This window comes from Polyodon spathula, chromosome 11 (genome assembly GCF_017654505.1).
Source record: "Polyodon spathula isolate WHYD16114869_AA chromosome 11, ASM1765450v1, whole genome shotgun sequence".
Classification (NCBI taxonomy): domain Eukaryota; kingdom Metazoa; phylum Chordata; class Actinopteri; order Acipenseriformes; family Polyodontidae; genus Polyodon; species Polyodon spathula.
In genome coordinates this window covers 4,669,543-4,692,467 of record NC_054544.1, presented here as the reverse complement: position 1 = coordinate 4,692,467, position 22,925 = coordinate 4,669,543, and the positions used below count along the sequence as shown (strand labels likewise).

The 22,925-nt window shown below is 47.9% G+C and overlaps 1 protein-coding gene across 1 annotated transcript in view; it reads right to left on the bottom strand.

Moving 5' to 3' along the window:
• LOC121322761 (potassium voltage-gated channel subfamily H member 8-like) overlaps window positions 1–22,925 on the bottom strand; it is a 75,347-nt gene that overhangs the window by 7,006 nt on the left and 45,416 nt on the right. Inside the window, exons 2-10 of the mRNA XM_041263038.1 lie at window positions 22,335–22,568; window positions 18,070–18,204; window positions 15,795–15,934; window positions 13,710–13,965; window positions 6,494–6,651; window positions 6,110–6,317; window positions 4,466–4,804; window positions 3,666–3,865; window positions 3,077–3,326 (exon numbers count right to left, since the gene is read on the bottom strand). Coding sequence (XP_041118972.1) covers window positions 3,077–3,326; window positions 3,666–3,865; window positions 4,466–4,804; window positions 6,110–6,317; window positions 6,494–6,651; window positions 13,710–13,965; window positions 15,795–15,934; window positions 18,070–18,204; window positions 22,335–22,568 — 1,920 coding nt within the window. The remainder of the gene's footprint in view (window positions 1–3,076; window positions 3,327–3,665; window positions 3,866–4,465; window positions 4,805–6,109; window positions 6,318–6,493; window positions 6,652–13,709; window positions 13,966–15,794; window positions 15,935–18,069; window positions 18,205–22,334; window positions 22,569–22,925) is intronic.

Genomic DNA, 22,925 nt, shown 5'->3' with positions numbered 1-22,925 from the left:
GGGTGAATGTTCTATCATTGACTGACCATTGCATAGCAATAACTGCATCACTTACAGCTCTGAGGTCCCTGAGTTCTAACCACTAGACCACACTGCCTCCCTCCCAGTCCCTCAGCTCTAACCAATATACCACACTGCCTCCCTCCCAGTCACTCAGCTCTAACCACTAGACCACACTGCCTCCCTCCCAGTCACTCAGCTCTAACCACTAGACCACACTGCCTCCCTCCCAGTCCCTCAGCTCTAACCACTAGACCACACTGCCTCCCTCCCAGTCCCTCAGCTCTAACCACTAGACCACACTGCCTCCCTCCCAGTCCCTCAGCTCTAACCACTAGACCACACTGCCTCCCTCCCAGTCCCTCAGCTCTAACCACTAGACCACACTGCCTCCCTCCCAGTCCCTCAGCTCTAACCACTAGACCACACAGCCTCCCTCCCAGTCCCTCAGCTCTAACCACTAGACCACACTGCCTTCCTCCCATTCTCTCAGCTATAACTACTAGACCACACTGCTCCCTTCCCACTCACTCAGCTCTAATCATTAAGTCACTCCCTCAGCAACTAAATATACCCTCTTTAAACTAAAATATCCTTCAAAACACTTTTCCTCAATAACTCTCAGTCACAGGCTCTGCCTCCCCAGCAGAGCTGGGATATTTCATGATGTCCATCAGGAAAGAGGCCTGGTGCCTATCCTTTAAAGCCTGGGGCAAGTAGTAGGAACCCTGCTGCTCAGGGAGGGTCTGAAGTGGGGAAAGTTGCTAGTGTTCTCTGCTGTGAGTGGCAGGTGCCAGTACAACCAGAAGAGGCCTGTTTGATGTGCTGGAGTGGGTGGGCACAGGGCTGCGAGTCTGAGTATAAACAGTAAACAGGCAGCCCAGAAATAGCATCTCCACACAGCCAGTCACTGCTGCAGGGTGGTGATACAGCCCTTGGCTGCAGGACAGCATGGGCTTGCAGGAGTATTCACAGGAGGAGGGAATTAAATGAAACAGTCGGCTTTAGAAAAGCATTTGGACTTTTTGATTAGTACATTCTACCCCGATTATAAAGACATTGATTAAGTCTTCTAGATGGAACGTTTGGCTTACATTTTTTTAAAGCAAGTGTTGTGCATTCCTCCACAGTTTAGGATTACTACGGCACTTCTATTATCAGACATGTGTTCGTTGTCTAGTTTGTTTATGTTCTCGAAAAGAAACGCTCTGTTGTGGTTATGAACGTCACTGAAATGTTGTATCTCAAGCAAGAAGCGAGACATAAATCTGAAATCTGATCCATTCACGAGGATTTTTTATTATAATAATATCATTTATTTAGAAAATACCTACTGAACTGACATCTTCACCCTGGGAAAGTTTTCAAGCAGTCGGTGTGCTTGAAGGCTGTCAGAGTACATGCTGAATGGCCCCAGAGGTTTATTCTCCTTCACTGGGAATGACTGCCCTGGTAGACCCCACTGCTAGATCCCTGTACTGCTAGACTGTCGTATTCCAGGCAGGAACACATGAACTGGCTGCGAGTCTGAGCACTCGCAGGGGGTGATGGGATTGCTCCCGAGGCTTGCTCTGTGTGACACAGGCCTGCAGTCTGGCCCGGGTGGACGCAGGTCCTGCTCACAGATTGTAAACAGCAAGAGGAAGAGGCTTGCCAGAAGACACAGCGACGTGGAAGAGAATGTTATTAGTCACTTACTGTACATCCCCCCGCCACGGCCACAAATACAAGAAATTTGAGCTTTTAAATGGCCAACATCCACGCACATGTAAAAAGTGTGAGATACAGACAGATTGACGCCTCTGTATAAGCTCCGATTGTGATACTCTCAGTGATGTGTTCTGAAGCCAGGAAAACTGGCCGAGTGTTCCTCTAGATATGTGTCACACTGGAAAGTGACGTCCGCCTCCGCAATATCCCTTAACAACAGCAGAAGCACAACCCTTTCCAACAAGACTTCACACTCATTCATGAAAAATATACATAAACACAACCATCCTTACATACATTAAACACCTTCACACGCACACAAATGCACAAGCACGCACACATACACACACGCACACTCACGCATGCACGCACGCACGCACGCACGCACGCACACTCACGCACACACACACAGACACGCACGTATACACACACTGGCATTAGCACACACTCTTTCTATTAGACGAAGGAATCCTTGTCCTGTATTTCAGTGTCTTCAATGCTATTAAGAGGGGGTATTAAGCTATTGTGTAAATGGGGGTTCTGTACCCACAATTGTCAGCACATGTCTGTTCATAATAAGCTAGCTGTGTGATAGAGTCCCAGCCAGCAGGTGAGAGGAGCTCAGATATGGGAGATCCTGGTGTAATGAAGGGACTGTGGGGGCTGAATTACTGCTGCAGTGCAATGTGATGGTGATGAGCAGCACCAGGACAGCGAGGCAGCACAGTGGGTGTACAACACACCAGGAGCTGCACGACCGCATAATTGACAGGAAATATCATTGAACTGATGTACAGCATCCAGAGCTGAATGCTTTTCACAATGTCGGACTATGATGCTGACTGGTACTGAAAGAGGCAAAGTCTCGCTGGAGGCCTCTTATTGTTTTAGGAGATGCAATCGAATGCACTTTGCAAAATGAGTTCAATGACTGATTTCTAATATATGGTAAGTGTTCATTGGCCACTTGTAATCATGTTGAGAATGAATTTCTCACTTTGGTTTAAAACCCTCTCTGCACAGCTCTAAGTGTAATGGGTACCAATATGTTCTTAATGGAGACTAATAGGTTGTATGAGCTGTGAGCCCCTGTGCTTCTCTCTTCTGATAGGATGTATGAGCTGTGAGCCCCTGTGCTTCTCTCTTCTAATAGGATGTATGAGCTGTGAGCCCCTGTGCTTCTCTCTTCTAATAGGATGTATGAGCTGTGAGCCCCTGTGCTTCTCTCTTCTAATAGGATGTATGAGCTGTGAGCCCCTGTGCTTCTCTCTTCTAATAGGATGTATGAGCTGTGAGCCCCTGTGCTTCTCTCTTCTAATAGGATGTATGAGCTGTGAGCCCCTGTGCTTCTCTCTTCCTGCCGTACCCAGGATGGCGAGCACAGTGTTGTCCTTGAGCACCTCCATGGACCCTGAGCACACGAAGTAGATGGCCTGTAGTGCGTCGCCCTGGCGGATCAGGAACTCCCCCGGTGCACAGAACGAGGTCTTGATGATGAGAGACAGGGAGCGCAGGCAGCCGTGACTTGCCGACTCAAACAAGGGCAGCTGCAGGACCTCCTTGTTCAGGTGCATGGCGATGTCAGCACGGAGCTCGTCTGGGAAATCCTTCAGCAGCTGGGTGGGGAGGGGGAGAGAGGAGACGAGAGAGAGAGAGAGAGTGACGCAGTATACCTGGCCCAACTTGAATTGTCTGCGACCTGCGTGGCACTCTAGTCACATTTCACACAAGGTGAACTACTCCAATTTCTGTAGGGGTGTTATCTCTCGATTGAGATATTCTGTCAATGTCAGCTTATGGCATTAATAAACATAATCATAATAATTTCCCACACAATTTCTCCCTTCAAATCCTCTCTGGCTCTAAAGAGAACACCACATCTCCAGTGAGTGAGCAGAAGCGAGCTGGTCACACCGAAGTCGGTTTTCATGACTCTGTCCCCCCTCCCCCTGTACCTCATTGACGTCAATGCCGTTGTTGACGGACCAGGTGGTCTGGAAGCACTCCAGCATTCGCTGCTTCAACTGCTTGGGGATGCGGTGCACGCGGATGAAGTCCTTCAGGTCCTTGGTGCGCGTGTGGTAGAGCGAGCGCCGTGAGTACATGCGCTGGATAATCGCCGTCACATTACCAAACACTACCGCGTGCATCAGAGCTGAGAGGAAAGGAGAGGAGAGGAGAGGAGAGGGGAGAGGAGGAGAGGAGAGGAGAGGAGAGAGGGGAGGAGAGGAGAGAGGAGAGGAGAGAGGAGGAGAGAGAGAGGAGAGAGGAGAGAGGAGAGGAGAGGAGGAGAGGAGAGGAGAGGAGAGGAGAGGAGAGGGGAGGGGAGGGGAGAGGAGAGGAGAGAGGAGAGGGGAGGAGAGGAGAGAGGGGAGGGGAGGAGAGGAGAGAGAGGGGAGAGGAGAGGAGAGGGGAGGGGAGGAGAGGAGCGAGAAAAGGAAAGGGGAGTTTTTATTTTTTTAAATATCCAATAGGGGATGTGCTCCACCCTTCATCTCCACACAACAAAACACTTTCTCAAGCCCATGTAAAACCAGACAACTTTTTCTGAAGTCTAAGTCGTAGTGGACATTGTTATACAATTTTGCTTTAAAATGTCACCTACAGCAAGTTGCTTCGTAAGCTGCCAGAAAACGTTGCCTGAAAGTTGCTTTGTTTTTCACAGGCTTAAAGATGCACCTTGTTTCCTGAAGTGGAAAACCTCCTGCGCTCCGGAGTCAGTGTGTTCAACGTTTGGAGACAGTGCTGCTCTCACCTCCAATGAGCATGGTGCAGATTGAGAAGATCTTCTCTGCGTCTGTGTTTGCAGACACGTTCCCGAAGCCCACGCTGGTCAGGCTGCTCAGAGCGAAGTACAGTGATGTCACGTAGGAGCTGCGAACAGAGGGCCCTCCCGTCAGCTCTGCAGCCGACTCACTCCCTTGGCTGGAGTTCAGGGACGCTCCGCCCAGCAGCTCCCCCCCCGACACATTCCATTGGCTAGAGTTCTGCGGGGCTCCTCCGAGCACCGTCACATTCCCAGAATCAGGAGCTCTGAGAAGCGGGGTCAGGACGTAAGGGGAGCCCAAGCGCTTTCCCAGCTCGTGGAGCCAGCCTGGGAGGGACACAGAGAGAGAGAGAACATGGAACAAGTATGTAACTCCTTTAAGATTGACTGGATCTCGCATCTTTAAATGCCATATCTTCAGGTTATTAAAGATCTTTCTATGAAGACTCAGCATGGGTTTTAGCAGTCCTCGTTCTCTCTAACCTGCAACAGCCACAGTTCCCAGGTCAAGTCTTATCAAATGGCACGTGGGCTGCAAACCCTTTCAAAGTGCTGTGTGGAGCATGCCTTAATCTGCTGGGAAAAGGCCTCTCTGAATAATTGACAGGTGTCAATGAGCTATCGGCTCACTTTAATCCCAGTCAGCACTGACTGAGACTGACTGCATTAGACTGGGAGAAAGTGTGGTCTAGTGGCTATATAGCACTGCAGTGAATCCAGCACTCCCGTCAAGATACAAAGCAGAGTCTAAGATGCAGCCCAGGGGAGAGTGGCATTACTTTACAGACAAACTCAGAGCAGGAACTCATTATCTGGGATGAGAGTTATAAACACTGCTTTCTGTCTGGAGCATTTGTGGAAGCAAACTAGAAAGGGTTAGACGAACTGCAGTCTGAGTTGATTAGCTGCTGAAGTGATTGTGGATGTTCTGGTTAGCAGAATGGAGAGTGCATGCAGGAGCACGAAGGGAGCAGTGCGAGCTGTCAGTTTACTCCTGTGTTGTCATGTTGTTTGAAGTATTTATTCATGAACACTCAATGAAAGAGAACATGCTGTTTGTTTGCAGTCAGCACACTGTGGACTGGAGCTGACTGTTTCATTCCTCTTTGTTGAGTTTACTTTGTGCCGTTCCGATCGATGTTCAGTGTGCTCCCTGGCTCTGTGAAACACGTACAGCTTTAATCATCTTCTTTGTTCCTCAAGATATCAGAACATGAGCCAAGCACCGTTGCGGTCTGATTTCAAACACAAAGCCTCATCTATTTTTAAGAGCATGCTGCTCTAACGGTTCGCCTCTTTCCATGGTCACATTATTACACTTTTCATTGTAGACTTGGCTGACAACACTACATCCATGTAATGCTGTTTTACCAGGGTCTGTCTAGTCTATTCATTCAGTGCCCCAGCCCCCCAGGCTCCCAGCCCCCAGCCCCCCAGTGCCCCAGCCTCCTAGCCCCCAGCCCCCCCCAGCAAACCAGCCCCCAGCCCCCCAGGCTTCCAGCCCCAAGCCCCCCAGTGCCCCAGCCTCCCAGCCCCCAGCACCTCACCCTCCCAGCCCCCAGCCCCAAGCTCCCAGCTGCCCAGTGCCCCATCCGCCCAGTCCCAGCCCCCAGCCCCCAGCCCCTGACTCACCGATGTCCCATGTGCCTGGCTTGTGCAGGTCGAGCTCTTTCTGGCCGATGAAGAACCAGATGCAGGCCATCCAGTGAGCGAGCAGCGCGAACATGAGCATGAGCAGAGTGAGCACCACGGAGCTGTACTGAGAGTACCGCTCCAGCTTCTGCAGGAGACGCAGGAGACGCAGCAAACGCACCGTCTTCAAGAGGTGAACCCCAAAATACTGAGGAGACAGAGGGGGGAGTGAGGGGGTGGGGAGGGAAGCAAAGAACCACAGAGGGGGAGAGGAATGACTCAGTCAGCACCCTCAGTTTAAACCTCATTGTGTTCCTCCCATGCCACAACCTTGATGTATTTCCCCATTGCACACAGCACCAGCCTGTGGCCATGCTGACTCACCACGCTGATGTTGAAGGCGTAGAGCAGGTCGAAGGGCAGCGCTGCTATCAGGTCCACGAAGAGCCAGGTGGTGGCGTAGTGAACGCAGATGGAGCGTGGGTCGTACACCACCTGGCCTGACTTGCTCACGTAGGTCGTCCGGAAGTTCAGCAGGATATCTGGAGAATGGGAAGCAGTTAGAGCTGGCAGCCCAGAAACCCACAGAAACCAAATGAAACCAGTAAACTGCAAACACCACCCTGGAGCACTATGGGAGATGTTGACAGCAGTTTAAAAAAAAAAAAAACCTGAACCTGAAAAGGCCAATCTGTGTGAGAGTGTGAGTGTGTGTGCTGGTCTGTGTGAGAGTCTGTGCTGGTCTGTGTGTGCTGGTCTGTGTGAGAGTGTGTGAGTGTGTGCTGGTCTGTGTGAGAGTGTGAGAGTGTGTGCTGGTCTGTGTGAGTGTGTGTGCTGGTCTGTGTGAGAGTGTGTGCTGGTCTGTGTGTGCTGGTCTGTGTGAGAGTGTGTGCTGGTCTGTGTGAGTGTGTGTGCTGGTCTGTGTGTGCTGGTCTGTGTGAGAGTGTGTGCTGGTCTGTGTGAGTGTGTGTGCTGGTCTGTGTGTGCTGGTCTGTGTGAGAGTGTGTGCTGGTCTGTGTGTGCTGGTCTGTGTGAGAGTGTGTGCTGGTCTGTGTGAGTGTGTGTGCTGGTGTGTGTGCTGGTCTGTGTGAGAGTGTGTGCTGGTCTGTGTGTGCTGGTCTGTGTGAGAGTGTGTGCTGTGTGAGTGTGTGCTGGTCTGTGTGAGAGTGTGTGTGTGAGAGTGTGTGCTGGTCTGTGTGAGAGTGTGTGGTCTGTGTGAGAGTGTGTGCTGGTCTGTGTGAGAGTGTGTGCTGGCTGGTCTGTGTGAGAGTGTGTGCTGGTCTGTGTGTGCTGGTCTGTGTGAGAGTGTGTGCTGGTCTGTGTGAGAGTGTGTGCTGGTCTGTGTGTGCTGGTCTGTGTGAGAGTGTGTGCTGGTCTGTGTGTGCTGGTCTGTGTGAGAGTGTGTGCTGGTCTGTGTGAGAGTGTGTGCTGGTCTGTGTGTGCTGGTCTGTGTGAGAGTGTTTGCTGGTCTGTGTGAGAGTGTGTGCTGTCTGTGTGTGCTGGTCTGTGTGAGAGTGTGTGCTGGTCTGTGTGAGAGTGTGTGCTGGTCTGTGTGAGAGTGTGTGCTGGTCTGTGTGAGCTGTGTGTGAGTGTGTGTGAGAGTGTGTGCTGGTCTGTGTGTGCTGGTCTGTGTGAGAGTGTGTGCTGTGTCTGTGTGTGCTGGTCTGTGTGAGAGTGTGTGCTGCTGTGTGTGCTGGTGTGTGAGTGTGTGCTGGTCTGTGTGTGCTGGTGAGAGTGTGTGAGAGTGTGTGCTGGTCTGTGTGAGAGTGTGTGCTGGTGCTGTCTGTGTGAGAGTGTGTGCTGGTCTGTGTGTGTGTGCTGGTCTGTGTGAGAGTGTGTGCTGGTCTGTGTGAGAGTGCTGGTCTGTGTGAGAGTGTGTGCTGGTCTGTGTGTGCTGGTGAGAGTGTGTGTGCTGTGTGTGCTGGTCTGTGTGAGAGTGTGTGCTGGTCTGTGTGTGCTGGTCTGTGTGAGAGTGTGTGCTGGTCTGTGTGAGGTGTGTGTGTGTGTGTGTGTGCTGGTCTGTGTGAGAGTGTGTGCTGGTCTGTGTGAGAGGTGTGTGCTGAGAGTGTGTGCTGGTCTGTGTGAGAGTGTGTGCTGGTCTGTGTGTGCTGGTCTGCTGTGTGAGAGTGTGTGCTGGTCTGTGTGAGAGTGTGTGCTGGTCTGTGTGAGTGTGTGTGTGGTCTGTGTGTGTGAGAGTGTGTGCTGGTCTGTGTGAGAGTGTGTGCTGGTCTGTGTGAGGTCTGTGTGCTGGTCTGTGTGTGTGTGTGTGCTGGTCTGTGTGAGAGTGTGTGCTGGTCTGTGTGTGCTGGTCTGTGTGAGAGTGTGTGTGCTGGTCTGTGTGAGCTGGTCTGTGCTGGTCTGTGTGTGCTGGTCTGTGTGAGAGTGTGTGCTGGTCTGTGTGTGCTGGTTGTGTGCTGGTCTGTGCTGGTCTGTGTGAGAGTGTGTGCTGCTGGTCTGTGTGAGAGTGTTTGCTGGTCTGTGTGAGAGTGTGTGCTGGTCTGTGTGAGAGTGTGTGCTGGTCTGTGTGGTCTGTGTGAGAGTGTCTGTGTGAGAGTGTGTGTGCTGGTGTGAGAGTGTGTGCTGCTGTGTGTGTGAGAGTGTGTGCTGCTGTGTGTGCTGTGTGAGTCTGTGTGAGAGTGTGTGCTGGTCTGTGTGTGCTGGTCTGTGTGAGAGTGTGTGCTGGTCTGTGTGAGAATGTGTGCTGGTCTGTGTGTGCTGGTCTGTGTGAGAGTGTGTGCTGGTCTGTGTGAGAGTGTGTGCTGGTCTGTGTGAGAGTGTGTGCTGGTCTGTGTGAGAGTGTGTGTGCAACCAATTGCTGTCAGTGTGCTGGTGCTTGTGTGTGTGCTGGTCTGTGTGAGAGTGTGTGCTGGTCTGTGTGAGAGTGTGTGCTGGTCTGTGTGTGCTGGTCTGTGTGAGAGTGTGTGCTGCTGGTCTGTGTGAGAGTGTGTGCTGCTCTGTGTGTGTGGTCTGTGTGTGCTGGTCTGTGTGAGTGAGTGTGTGTGTGTGTGCTGGTCTGTGTGAGAGTGTGCTGGTCTGTGTGAGAGATCAGTGTGTGCTGGTCTGTGTGTGCTGGTTTGCTGGTCTGTGTGAGAGTGTGTGCTGGTCTGTGTGAGAGTGTGTGCTGGTCTGTGTGTGCTGGTCTGTGTGAGTGTGTGTGCTGGTCTGTGTGAGAGTGTGTGCTAGTCTGTGTGTGCTGGTCTGTGTGAGAGTGTGCTGGTCTGTGTGAGAGTGTGTGCTGGTCTGTGTGTGCTGGTCTGTGTGAGAGTGTGTGCTGGTCTTTGTGTGCTGGTGTGTGAGTGTGTGTGCTGGTCTGTGTGAGAGTGTGTGCTGTGTGTTTGCTGGTCTGTGTGTGCTGGTCTGTGTGAGAGTGTGTGAGTCACCACACACGCGCTAGACCCACACGTCAAGACACACTCTGTGTGACCAGAAACACTGTGTGTGTGGTCTGTGTGAGAGTGTGTGTGACGAGTCTGTTGTGAGTGACAGTGTGTGCTGGTCACGTGTGAGACTGTGTGAGACACACCACGGTCGGTGTGCGCTGGTCTGTGTGAGAGGGTCTGTGTGTGTGGACGCTGGTGTCTGTTTGTGACCAGACACACCACACTACCAGTGACACACTGTGTGCAGGTCTGTGTGAGACACGTGTGCTGGTCTGTGTGGATGGTCACACACCGACCAGAAACACTCCGAGTGTGCTGGTCTGTGGTGATGGACCACACTGTGTGCTGGTCAGTGAAATTCTCGACCAGAGAGTGTCTCTGACCAGGACACTGTGTGACACACGTGAACATCGCACACGACCGACACACCTCTGACACACTGGTGAGGACCAGTGACGGAGCTGGTCACAAAACAAGACAGGGTCAACACACGTGTGCTGGTTTCACACTGTCTGTGTGCTGTGTGAGAGTGTGTGCTGCTGTGTGTGTGTGTCTGTGTGAGAGTTTTCATGCTGGTCTGTGTGTGTGTGCTGGTCTGTGTGTGCTGGTCTGTGTGAGAGTGTGTGCTGGTCTCTGTGATGTGTGTGCTGGTCTGTGTGAGAGTGTGTGCTGGTCTTTGCTGGTCTGTGTGAGAGTGTGTGCTGCTGTGTGAGTGTGTGCTGGTCTGTGTGAGAGTGTGTGCTGGTCTGTGTGTGCTGGTCTGTGTGAGAGTGTGTGCTGCTGTGTGAGAATGTGTGCTGGTCTAAAGATGAGTGTGTGTGCTGGTCTGTGTGTGTGTGGAGCTGGTGTGTGCTGGTCTGTGAAGAGTGTGTGTGTGTGCTGGTCTGTGTGTGCTGGTCTTATGAGATGTGCTGGTCTTTGTGTGCTGGTCTGTGAGAGAGTGTGAGACTCTGTGCTGGTCTGTGTGAGATTGATGTGTGCTGGTCTGTGTGTGCTGGTCTGATAGTGTGCTCTAGTGTGTGTGCTGGTCTGTGTGAGAGTGTGTGCTGGTCTGTGTGTGCTGGTCTGTGTGAGAGTGTGTGCTGGTCTGTGTGTGCTGGTCTGTGTGAGAGTGTGTGCTGCCCAAGTGTGTGTGTGGTGTGTGCTGGTCTGTGTGAGAGTGTGTTGCAGCTGCTGTGTGGTCTGTGTGAGAGTGTGTGCTGGTCTGTGTGTGCTGGTCTGTGTGAGAGTGTGTGCTGGTCTGTGTGTGCTGGTCTGTGTGAGTGTGTGTGCTGGTCTGTGTGAGAGTGTGTGCTGGTCTGTGTGTGCTGGTCTGTGTGAGAGTGTGTGCTGATGTCTGGTCTGTGTGAGAGTGTGTGCTGGTCTTTGTGTGCTGGTTTGTGTGAGTGTGTGTGCTGGTCTGTGTGAGAGTGTGTGCTGCTGTGTGTTTGCTGGTCTGTGTGAGAGTGTGTGCTGGTCTGTGTGTGCTTGTCTTTGTGAGAGTGTGTGCTGGTCTGCGTGAAAGAGTGTGCAAAGCTTTGAATTGGGAGCGGTTATTGAAGTGACAGGCTCCTCTAAGATGGGGGAGCTTATTTCCAGAGAGTCACTTCACATTAGTGATTCCCAAGTTCTGCACAGCTCTGATCATGCAACAAAGTTAATGGAGAGAGATTCACAGCACTGTCACAACTGAGCAGCTCCACAGCTTCTCCAACACAGAGACCTGGGCACATGGTCAAATGGGTCCTTCCACCTGCAATGTGATACAGTGGCTTGCGAAAGTATTGACCCCCCTTGACATTTTTCTTATTTTGTTGCCTTACAACCTGGAATTAAAATTGATTTTTATTTGGATTTCATGTAATGCACATACACAAAATAGTCTAAATTGGTGAAGTGAAATGAAAAAAATAACTTGTTTAATAAAATTCTAAAAAATAAATAACGGAAAAGTGGTGCGTGCATATGTATTCACCCCCTTTGCTATTAAGCCTCTAAATAAGATCTGGTGCAACCAATTACCTTCAGAAGTCACATACTTAGTTAAATAAAGTCCACCTGTGTGCAATCTAAGTGTCACATGATCTGTCACATGATCTCAGTATATATACACCTGTTCTGAAAGGCCCCAGAGTCTGCAACACCACTAAGCAAGGGGCACCACCAAGCAAGCAGCACCATGAAGACCAAGGAGCTCTCCAAACAGGTCAGGGACAAAGTGGTGGAGAAGTACATATCAGGGTTGGGTTATAAAAAAATATTCGAAACTTTGAACATCCCACGGAGCACCATTAAAGCCATTATTAAAAAATAGAAAGAATATGGCACCACAACAAACCTGGCAAGAGAGGGCTGCCCACCAAAACTCACGATCCAGGCAAGGAGGGCATTAATCAGAGAGGCAACAAAGAGACCAAAGATAACCTTGAAGGAGCTGCAAAGCTCCACAGCGGAGATTGGAGTATCTGTCCATAGGACCACTTTAAGCCGTACACTCCACAGAGCTGGGCTTTACGGAAGAGTGGCCAGAAAAAAGCCATTGCTTAAAGAAAAAAATAAGCAAACACGTTTGGTGTTCGCCAAAAGGCATGTGGGAGACTCCCCAAACATATGGAAGAAGGTACTCTGGTCAGATGAGACTAAAATTGAGCTTTTTGGCCATCAAGGAAAACGCTATGTCTGGCACAAACCCAACACCTCTCATCACCCCGAGAACACCATCCCCACAGTGAAGCATGGTGGTGGCAGCATCATGCTGTGGGGATGTTTTTCATCGGCAGGGACTGGGAAACTGGTCAGAATTGAAGGAATGATGGATGGCGCTAAATACAGGGAAATTCTTGAGGGAAACCTGTTTCAGTCTTCCAGAGATTTGAGACTGGGACGGAGGTTCACCTTCCAGCAGGACAATGACCCTAAGCATACTGCTAAAGTAACACTCGAGTGGTTTAAGGGGAAACATTTAAATGTCTTGGAATGGCCTAGTCAAAGCCCAGACCTCAATCCAATTGAGAATCTGTGGTATGATTTAAAGATTGCTGTACACCAGCGGAACCCATCCAACTTGAAGGAGCTGGAGCAGTTTTGCCTTGAAGAATGGACAAAAATCCAAGTGGCTAGATGTGCCAAGCTTATAGATACATACCCCAAGAGACTTGCAGCTGTAATTGCTGCAAAAGGTGGCTCTACAAAGTATTGACTTTGGGAGAGTGAATAGTTATGCACGTTCAAGTTTTCTGTTTTTTTTGTCTTATTTCTTGTTTGTTTCACAATAAAAAATATTTTGCATCTTCAAAGTGGTAGGCATGTTGTGTAAATCAAATGATACAAACCCCCAAAAATCAATTTTAATTCCAGGTTGTAAGGCAACAAAATAGGAAAAATGCCAAGGGGGGTCAATACTTTCGCAAGCCACTGTAAATGTGCTGTGGACCAACTTAATTGAGAAGAATCGAGGTAATATATACAGTAAATATCACACTGGATCAATGTTATTGAACAGAAGAGACTGAGCGTGGAGAATCTACAGAGTTGTTCGATTAACAACACATCATCGCTTTGTGACTTCCTCACAGCTGCGCCTGGCTGAGCCTCTGGCTGAGTCTCCTAAAATTCATGTGACCTGCAAAATGTTCAGGTTATAGTCAAAACAGTGACACTTGAGTTGGGACAATTTGCCCTGCAAGTTCCTTCATTGATATTCCCTATCCCTGCATGGAACCTGTGGTAGACCCAGGGTGGAAATGCGTGGTGGGAATCCATTGCAGAGTTTATCAGTGGAAGCCTGTCACTGCACGGGGAGAAGGATTGTTGTGTTGTGTGGCTGCATGCTATTTTCTATTTACATAAGGTTACATGAGAAGAGGTGGGTGCTTTGTTAATGTTACACTTGTTGTAGGGATCCCTTCGGGCGAGGTCATTGCCACCCCCCCTGCGGAAAGCTGAGAACACCTGCCTGTGCAGCACAGCTCCCCCTGAGCCCCTGACCACTGCCTGTCAGGACCAGCCCCACTTCAGAGTGAAACAGGGTTGTCTGCTCTGCGGGAACCTCCAACAATCACAGAGAGGCAGAGAGGGAGAGATTCACTAATTTTAGGAACTACTGAACTGTGAAACAGAGGGAGTGCTGAATAAAGACAGTCTAAAGAGAGTATTAGTATATAAAAAAAGTTAAACGAAAGTGTCCAGAAAGATAACGACAGGATAAAGAGATGTGCTCAGCTCGCCCCTCAGCCCCTCACCCAGCATGAACAGGATCTCCACCAGGATGTCGCTGACGCTGGGGGGGCTGCGAGAAGCGGAGCTCCAGTCATCCCGCCCTCCCACCACGCTGATGCACACGTTAAAGGGCACGGTCACCGCCACGTAAAAGGTGGCCAGCAGGATCAGCCAATCCCAGCCCGCCTTGAAGGTGCCATAGTGCAGCAGGATGAAGCGTGACTTCTGAATGGCTGCAACCTTGTACTCTGGGACAGGGGGCTTCTCTCCAAACACATTCTGCAGAGGGAGATGGAGAGGGGAAGAGAGTGGGTGAGGGGGAGGGAGGAGAGGGGAGCGGGGAAGAGAGTTAGAGATAGGGAGAGACAGCGGGTGTTGTACAGAGTACTGCTAGTAATTCTGGGCAGCAGAACTCGTGTATTACAGCTCTATGATAAGTACAGTTTGATACATGAAAAGAGATTGCCGTTCTTTCTTAACTTTCTTCTTTTAATTTAAGAACCCGTCACAAATTCAACTAATGAAGTCAATGAATGATTAACGAAGCTAACCCAAGTCCTAATTAATATAAAACTTCAATATGAATAAGGCTCATTCTGCCCCCTGTCCTCCCTCTCCCCCTCCCCTGTCGACAGTGATTAATGCTGCACTGTGATACTCTCTCAGCTGTCCTGACTGGCCTCTGTGTTCTGAATGTTTCATTGTGTGCGGTGCACAGCTTCATCAGTCAGCTTGGAGCAGGGAAACAATGTTGGTGCTGATTACAGGCAACCTCGCTCTGCCTGGGGCTCTTTAGAGCTCCACAGAACAGTGAATAACCAGCCTGTCTGGGCTCTCTCGCTCTCGATCTCTCTCTCTCTCTCTCTCTCTCTCTCTCTCTCTCTCTCTCTCTCTCTCTCAAATAGTGTGATACAATAACCAATCAATGAATTCCACATATTAACACAAAATCAGGTTAATTTGGTGTGTCATGCTCTCCTATACTCTGTGTGCAATGCTGTGTTATACTCACATTGCTGAGTCTCACTGTGCAATGCTGTGCTGTTCTCAGTGTGCAATGCTGTGCTGTTCTCAGTGTGCAATGCTGTGCTGTACTCAGTGTGCAATGCTGTGCTGTTCTCAGTGTGCAATGCTGTGGTGTACTCACTGTGCAATGCTGTGCTGTACTCAGTGTGCAATGCTGTGGTGTACTCAGTGTGCAATGTTGTGCTGTACTCAGTGTGCAATGCTGTGCTGTTCTCAGTGTGCAATGCTGTGCTGTTCTCAGTGTGCAATGCTGTGGTGTACTCAGTGTGCAATGCTGTGCTGTACTCAGTGTGCAATGCTGTGCTGTTCTCAGTGTGCAATGCTGTGCTGTTCTCAGTGTGCAATGCTGTGCTGTACTCAGTGTGCAATGCTGTGCTGTACTCAGTGTGCAATGCTGTGCTGTTCTCAGTGTGCAATGCTGTGCTGTACTCAGTGTGCAATGCTGTGCTGTACTCAGTGTGCAATGCTGTGGTGTACTCAGTGTGCAATGCTGTGCTGTACTCAGTGTGCAATGCTGTGCTGTTCTCAGTGTGCAATGCTGTGCTGTACTCAGTGTGCAATGCTGTGCTGTTCTCAGTGTGCAATGCTGTGCTGTACTCAGTGTGCAATGCTGTGCTGTTCTCAGTGTGCAATGCTGTGCTGTTCTCAGTGTGCAATGCTGTGCTGTTCTCAGTGTGCAATGCTGTGCTGTTCTCAGTGTGCAATGCTGTGCTGTACTCAGTGTGCAATGCTGTGCTGTACTCAGTGTGCAATGCTGTGCTGTTCTCACTGTGCAATGCTGTGCTGTTCTCAGTGTGCAATGCTGTGCTGTTCTCAGTGTGCAATGCTGTGCTGTTCTCAGTGTGCAATGCTGTGCTGTTCTCAGTGTGCAATGCTGTGCTGTTCTCAGTGTGCAATGCTGTGCTGTACTCAGTGTGCAATGCTGTGCTGTTCTCAGTGTGCAATGCTGTGCTGTTCTCAGTGTGCAATGCTGTGCTGTGTCTCAGTGTGCAATGCTGTGCTGTTCTCAGTGTGCAATGCTGTGCTGTTCTCAGTGTGCAATGCTGTGCTGTTCTCAGTGTGCAATGCTGTGCTGTACTCACGTTGTTGAGCTTGAGCTTGCCCTTCTCCTGTTTCTGTAGATGCCCTGACAGGTGGTACAGAACGGCTCGGCTGCGCCGGCGGTTGGCATTGAACCCGGGGGGGCGCGTGTCTCTGTACACTTCCTGACCCTCCTCGTCGCCTTGGGGGAAACAGGGAGTGGGAGGAAGAGGGGGAGGGGGAGTCCAGTTCAAGTCCTGTCACACCCTCCCTTTTACAAGGCCTCTTATCTGCCATTCTTGCAATACCTTTCTCCCTCCCTCTTCTCTGTCTCTCTCACCCCCCCTCCTCCCTCTTTTTCTTCCCCCCTTTCTCTCTTCTCTTCCACTCCTCTCTGCACCCCCTCTGTCTGTCTCTGCTGAGCTAGACAGGAGCAGGGTCTTGTGTGAATCACTCGGATGAGTTCACTTGTGCCGGTGCTGGATGGATGTTCCTATGTCTGCACTGATTTCATTTGGCAATCCAATTAGCTCAGCAGCACTGGGGCTTAATTGCAGGGAGTGTAGTTGTGGGAGTGATTAATTGAGTTGTGTGATTTTACTGCTCTTAATGATCGCTGCACAGGAACTGTTGTGAACCTGAGCTTCAAACTCCTGATCTCACTGGGAATCACAGAGAGAGAGAGAGAGAGAGAGAGAGAGAGAGAGAGAGAGAGAGAGAGAGAGAGAGAGAGAGAGAGAGAGAGAAGGAAATATCGTTCCACACTCACTCTCTTCATTGCATGAATTTGTAGTTTTCCAAATTTCCCCCACAGCCAAAAATCTTGTACAATTTGGATCTACAGTAACTTAATTTTACTGCTTTAGTTTTATGTTTATTCTAATCTGAGAATTACACACTGATTGTGATTTAGACACATCCAGTGACCAATATGCACAGAGCTACCTGTCTCTCTGTGGAATGCGTTTCTTACTGACTGGACCAGATCACACTGAGAGAGGCTTCCTGGCCAAGAGGATGCAGGGTATGGGTGGGTTGCGAGAGAAGTTGTGGAAGATTAGTGTCTGGAAATCATGTCCTTTATTAACCACTGGGGCTTGTGCCAAAAGCTGTATTTCTTTAGTGAGGTGGTTTGGAAATGAATATTTGATGTATGAAACAAGGACAGAGAGATTATTGATTATGATTATTTCAAATTTTCTTTTGGTATTGAAATTGTGATAATAAATACCATACTAGAAATATTTTTTCTGCAAAAAAGTCTTTCAAAAAATACATTTGAGCGTGCTCCTGAGTGGCGCATCCGGTAAAGGCTCTCTGAGTGGAGTGCAGGATGCCTGGAGGTCACCGGCTCGAGTCCAGGCTATTCTATTGCTGACCGTAGAAGGGAGATCCCAGGGGGTGGCGCACACTTGGCCGAGCGCCTCCCAGGAGGACGGGAGGGCGTCTTAGGACGGCCAGGGTATCCTCGGCTCACCGCGCACTAGCGACCCCTGTAGTCTGGCCGGGCGCCTGCGGGCTTGCCTATAAGCTGCCCAGAGCTGCGTTGTCCTCCAACACTGTAGCTCTGAAGTGGCTGCATTTTGGTCTGCAGTATAAAAAAAGCAGTTGGCTGATGGCACATGCTTCGGAGGACAGCGTGTGCTCATCTTCGCAATACCAAGTCAGCGAGGGGGTGGTAGCGGTGAGCTGAGCCTAAAGATAACTGGATATTCTAAATTGGGAGAAAATGATAAAAAAAACCTAAACAATTGGCGACTACTAAATTAAAAAAAAAAAGAAATATCCATTTGATTTTCTAATACCTTTAAGAAATGGCATAAGCTGGAGTCAGCAGTCAGCGAGGGCTTCTTTCTTCACTGAATGATTATTAACTTTGTAAATCCCAGGATCAGCACAGGGATTTGTGGGGAGCTTTGCTTTCTCGATCTGAAGAGCTGCATTCCCTTCTCCCCCCTCTCTCTGGTGCTCAGGGTCACTTCTATGAATTTCTTAAAAACCCATCACAGGAGCCATTGCGCTATAGAAACTGCATTTCAGGTAATCTGGCACCTTGTCTTCAAAGCCATTCCTTACAAAGCAAAGGGCACCTACTGGATTTCAATTATTATGTGATTTAAACTCTATACTGACTGAAAACCCATTCTAACCACTATACCACACTGCCTGCCTCCCAGTCCCTCAGCTCTAACCACTAGCCCACACTGCCTCCCTCTCAGTCTCTCAGCTATAACCACTAGCCCACACTGCCTCCCTCCCAGTCTCTCAGCTCTGAGCTACCTTTTTATCTAGCCTCCAGTCTCTCCCAGTTACCCCAGTCCCTCACAGCCCTCTCACCAGTGTCACAGCTGTTCCCACTTGCCAGGCGTTTCTTGGTGTCGGTGATGTCCTTGTGAGAGGCCAGGAACAGGACCACCTCGCTCTTCTCATTCTTAATAGGGACGATGTCCAGCAAGCACCAGAACTGGGTTCCTGTCAGAGAGAGGGAGAGGGAGAGGGTGAGGGAGAGGGTGAGGGAGAGGGTGAGGGATAGAGAGGGGAGAATTGAAGGGAGAGGGAGAAGAAGGATTTCAGTTCTCTTGTAATTAGGCAGTATAATAATTGCACCTGGTTTCCACGGTGATCTGGATTGATGGGCAGGCCCAGGCTACCTGGGAAGCGTGCAGTGTTGCAAAGCCTCAAAGACAGTGTGCACAGCAGGGCAGTCTATGAGAACAGCAAGGACTGCTTCAAATGCACTGCAGTGGAGCCTCTAGCAGAGAGGGGATGAGCTCTGAATGCAGTCACGCTGGGCACAATCAATGTCTTTACACACAAATGCAATTTCTACAGTTTCTCTTGTGAAAGTAGAGTACAAAAAGCAAATGTTGCAATAAAAATAAAGATAAAACAGATTATTTTAAGTGTCCGAAATACGGCTTGTTGTGCAGAAATACCTCTTTGTTCAAAAGAATGTGTTCTGAAATGAGAGAGGGCTGTGCCTCCTGTATCGTTTCTCATTTTGTGCCATAGAGGTCAACAATTCCACCGATTGAACAACAGTGCCATTCACATCTGCCACCATATGGGTGTCCCTTCTTCTTATTGAATGTTGCATATAGTGCAATCAATTCCTGCATTTCTATTGGAAATATCTAGTGAAGAATGTGCCTGAGACCATAAGGATTTCGTTGTGGAAGACAGCAAAGGAAAGAAGGTACAGCTTAAGTGTACAAATATTATCGAGTCACTATACGTATTGCGACCGAAAAAACTAAAGTAACACAATAATATCATACAGTATATAAAAAGTGAATGCCCCGAAAAAAAAGATTTCTAAAACTTGAAAAACAAAATGAACAAAAACAAACAGAAGCCCTATCTATCCATCACCACACTTTCAGCATGCTTCATTACACTTTGCTAGGCTTTCACTGTGCGAATGTGAGTGTGTGTGAAACCTGGAGTGCTGAACAAGATGAGTTCCCTCTGAAGGACAGGGCGCTCCCTCTTCCCCTCCGCCCTGAATGAGACTGTGAATCGCTGCTGATTTATTCAGATACATTTCAAGTCAACGGCCACGGAAGTGACCATAACACTAGCCAGGGAACGCAGCGCACCAGGAGAAGGCAAGCAAGTGAAGGAGGATCAGAGGGTGGCAGCCTGGTGGAGCATGGAGACCCCACAGCCTCCTACCAGCACGGGAGCTGCATTGATATTACAAATATTGACGTTATTTGATACTGTTCAGGCGGTTATACTCATAAGACATGCAATATTCAAAACTGCCACGAGCTTCTCTTGTAGGAAAGATTGCATTGTAATTAAAAAAGGCAGTGCTTGGTTATGTTTGAGCTCCGATTCATTAATTCCACAAGCAGAAATAGCAGCTGGAAAGTTATTAAGAGTCAAACATGCAGCGGCAGTCTGAAAGACCTACAAGCACAAAAGCCTTGCTCTTCTATTGAAATCAGTGTACTGTAAAAACCTCTTCAATATTCCAGCCACACCTGTATTCAGTATTAAGTATTAAGTGTGTCTCTTCAGTAGGAGAGCCAGCATCTTATTAAGGCCCCCTTGTGTTGGTCCCTGGACTGACCTCAGTGGCAAGGGTATGTACAGACACACTCACAAAGCCACACACCTGAGCTGAGTCTTGATGAGCCGATCCTCTCATTTACAAGAGGGCTTGCTGTGCTGCTTCCAATTTGAGCAAATCAGAGCCAAGGTCCCTGCCAGCGCCTCAGGCTCAGGACAGGCAATTGAATTTGCTTTCATTTGAGATTACTTATTTCAAATAAATGTAATAAATCGTGTACAATATAGCCCATTTACCAATTAAATAAACTCAATTCAGAAGCTCCTGAGGCCACATTCTTCTTTAAAGAACATACTGTGCTGTGTATATATGTGTGTGTGTGTGTGTGTGTGTGTGTGTGTGTGTGTGTGTGTGTGTGTCTCTCTCTCTCTCTCTCTCTCTCTCTCTCTCTCTCTCTCTCTCTCTCTCTCTCTATCTCTATATATATATATATATATATATATATATATATATATATAGTATATATATAGTATATAAAGGTTGCGACTTCAATGGACAAGAAAAGAAATAAAATTTTTAGATACCGCAGTAAAACTTGAAGGTGGTTCAATTGAGACTGACCTCTTCTACTGACATGCACCAGTATTTACACATGTCCTCTGCACATCCAATACATACTAAAAGGACAATCCCAAAGGAGCTAGGAATAAGAATACGAAGAACATGCTCTAAAGAAATTGACTATGTAAAACAAAGACATGTATTAAAAACAAATCTTAAAAAATGAGGATACAAAGAAAGAATTATAGAGACAGAGTTAAGAAAAGTGGATAAACTAAAAAGAGATGATCTACTAGATTATAAAAATAGAGATAAAAAGATCAAGAGTCCCATTAATAATGACGTAATCTAAACTTTTGCCCAATATTTCTAAGACAGTTTGGAAACACTTGCGTATTCTACATAATTCAGAAAAATTGAAAAAAGTGTTTCTTCAGGCCCCAGTTGTAGCATTCAAAAGAGAAGCTAATTTAGGTGATATTCTAGTTCACAGTAAACATAAAAGAATAATTGACAGAATAGGGTCTACAAATACTTGCACTAGTACATGTAAAGTTTGTAAATACATGGACAAAAGTAGAAATATAATTAAACATAAGAACACCACATATCCACTAAAAACTAATACCTACTGTAAAAATAGCAATGTTGTTTATGGAATAGCCTGTGAAAAATGTGATGAAATAAAATATGTTGGAGAGACTGGAACAACTTTATATAAAATAATTCAGAACCACCTTTCATTAATTAGAAATAAAAAAATGAATGAGCCAATAGTACAGCACTTCACCAGTCAAGGACATGACATAAATGATGTAAGGTTTTTAGTATTAGAACAGCTAAAATTAGATAATGCCACATAAAGAAGAATAAAAAAAAGTAAATGGATAAATAGACTGAACACAATTATACCAGCGGGGCTCAACAGAAAAGAATGAACTAATTCATTCCAATAAATATATAAAAGTTAAAAATAATTAAATAAACAAAATTAATTCAAAAGTTGTGCATGATGATGCGCTGGGGAGACCATATCAAGGCTGATCCTCAGAGTCAGTATTGCATGATAATATAAATATAAGTTTATATAAAATAATGTTAATTAGAGTTAATATAGATTTAAAGATATAAGTAAAAGTGATGTCACATATAGAACACCATTACATCATGTAAGAATAAATCATGGATTTGAATACAAAAAATAACAAGTAGTTGTCATGCTGTCAAACACCTATAAATACCTCCAATGTTTTGATTCAAACACAGGCTCCCTTGAGAAAGATATGTACAACATATCGAAACATTGGGCAGCTGGCTCTTTGATAGATAGATAGATAGATAGATAGATAGATAGATAGATAGATAGATAGATAGATAGACAGATAGATAGATATACACACACACTGAGAAATGAGTGGTGCTATAGCCCAGTCTTACACCTGCTCCTTCTACCTGCTCCCAGCATGCTTCTGACCTTGTTTCTGAGTCTTTGAATAAAATATGCATTTGAGACACTGTCAGGAGAGGCCGTTCTGTATTTTAACGTTTCTAAATTTCTTCAAAGGGATGATTTAAATATTTTACAATGATTTAGAATTCCACAGAAACAAAACAAACCTTGGAGCTGAGTATTGTCTTATAAATCAAAGTGTTGCGTTCTGCTTGTGTTATTTGAATGTGTAAATGCTGGAGTCCCGCTAGAACAGTTTAAATTAATAATGTTACACTCTGATCTGAAAAACAGTTACAAAAAGTTAAACTACCATTACTTCATGGCTTTCTCTTCCTTTATAACTTCTGTGACATCCTAGTGGGACAGTTATGTGGAATAGAGTAACTGCAAACTCGCTGTGTGACAGATTGGGCTGGACAATGTGGGGACACAGAGTGTGGGGGACAGTGTGTGCTGGACATTGTGGAGGTCTGTGTGTGCTGGACAATGTGTGGACACATTGTGTGTGTGTGTGCGCGCCTGCGTGTGAGTGTGAATGTGTGTGTGTGTGTGAGTGTGTGCGTGTTTTACCTGTCTTCTTGTAGAACACCAGTTCTGTCTTGAACTCTCTGCGCTCATCTAGTGCGTTCTGGATCTGTGCGATCAGCTTGTCACTGGTCTCTGGCCCGTAGAGGAAGTGACACGCGCAGCATTTCTGCATGAGCTCCGCCCTCGCATAGCCAGTCAGCTCACAGAAGCCGTCCGAACAGTACACGATGGGGTAGAGAGACTGGACCTGAGCATTGCCCAGAACGAAGTTACTGTCTGTGAGAGAGAAAGAGAGGAGGGGAGGTAGGGTTAGTGTGTGTGAGGGGGGGGGGGGGTTAAAGAGACTGGAAATACACTTTCCCCAGCACAAGAGGAGATAGAGAGGGGAAAACAGCTGATGTGAGAGAGAGAGTGGGGGAAGGGGAAAGAGTTCTCCAAAATCTACCAAAAAGAAACCACTTCTAAAGAACCCCTTTTACCCCTCCTACACACCGAGCCTCAAACTGACCGCCAGGGGGTGTCCATGATCTCCAAGAGATTCCCTCCAGCAGTTACACAACCAAACACATTGACCGCAAACGCACTCTGCACAACAGCAAGTTTCTGTGATTCAGCGTGTCTGTGTTTCAGTGT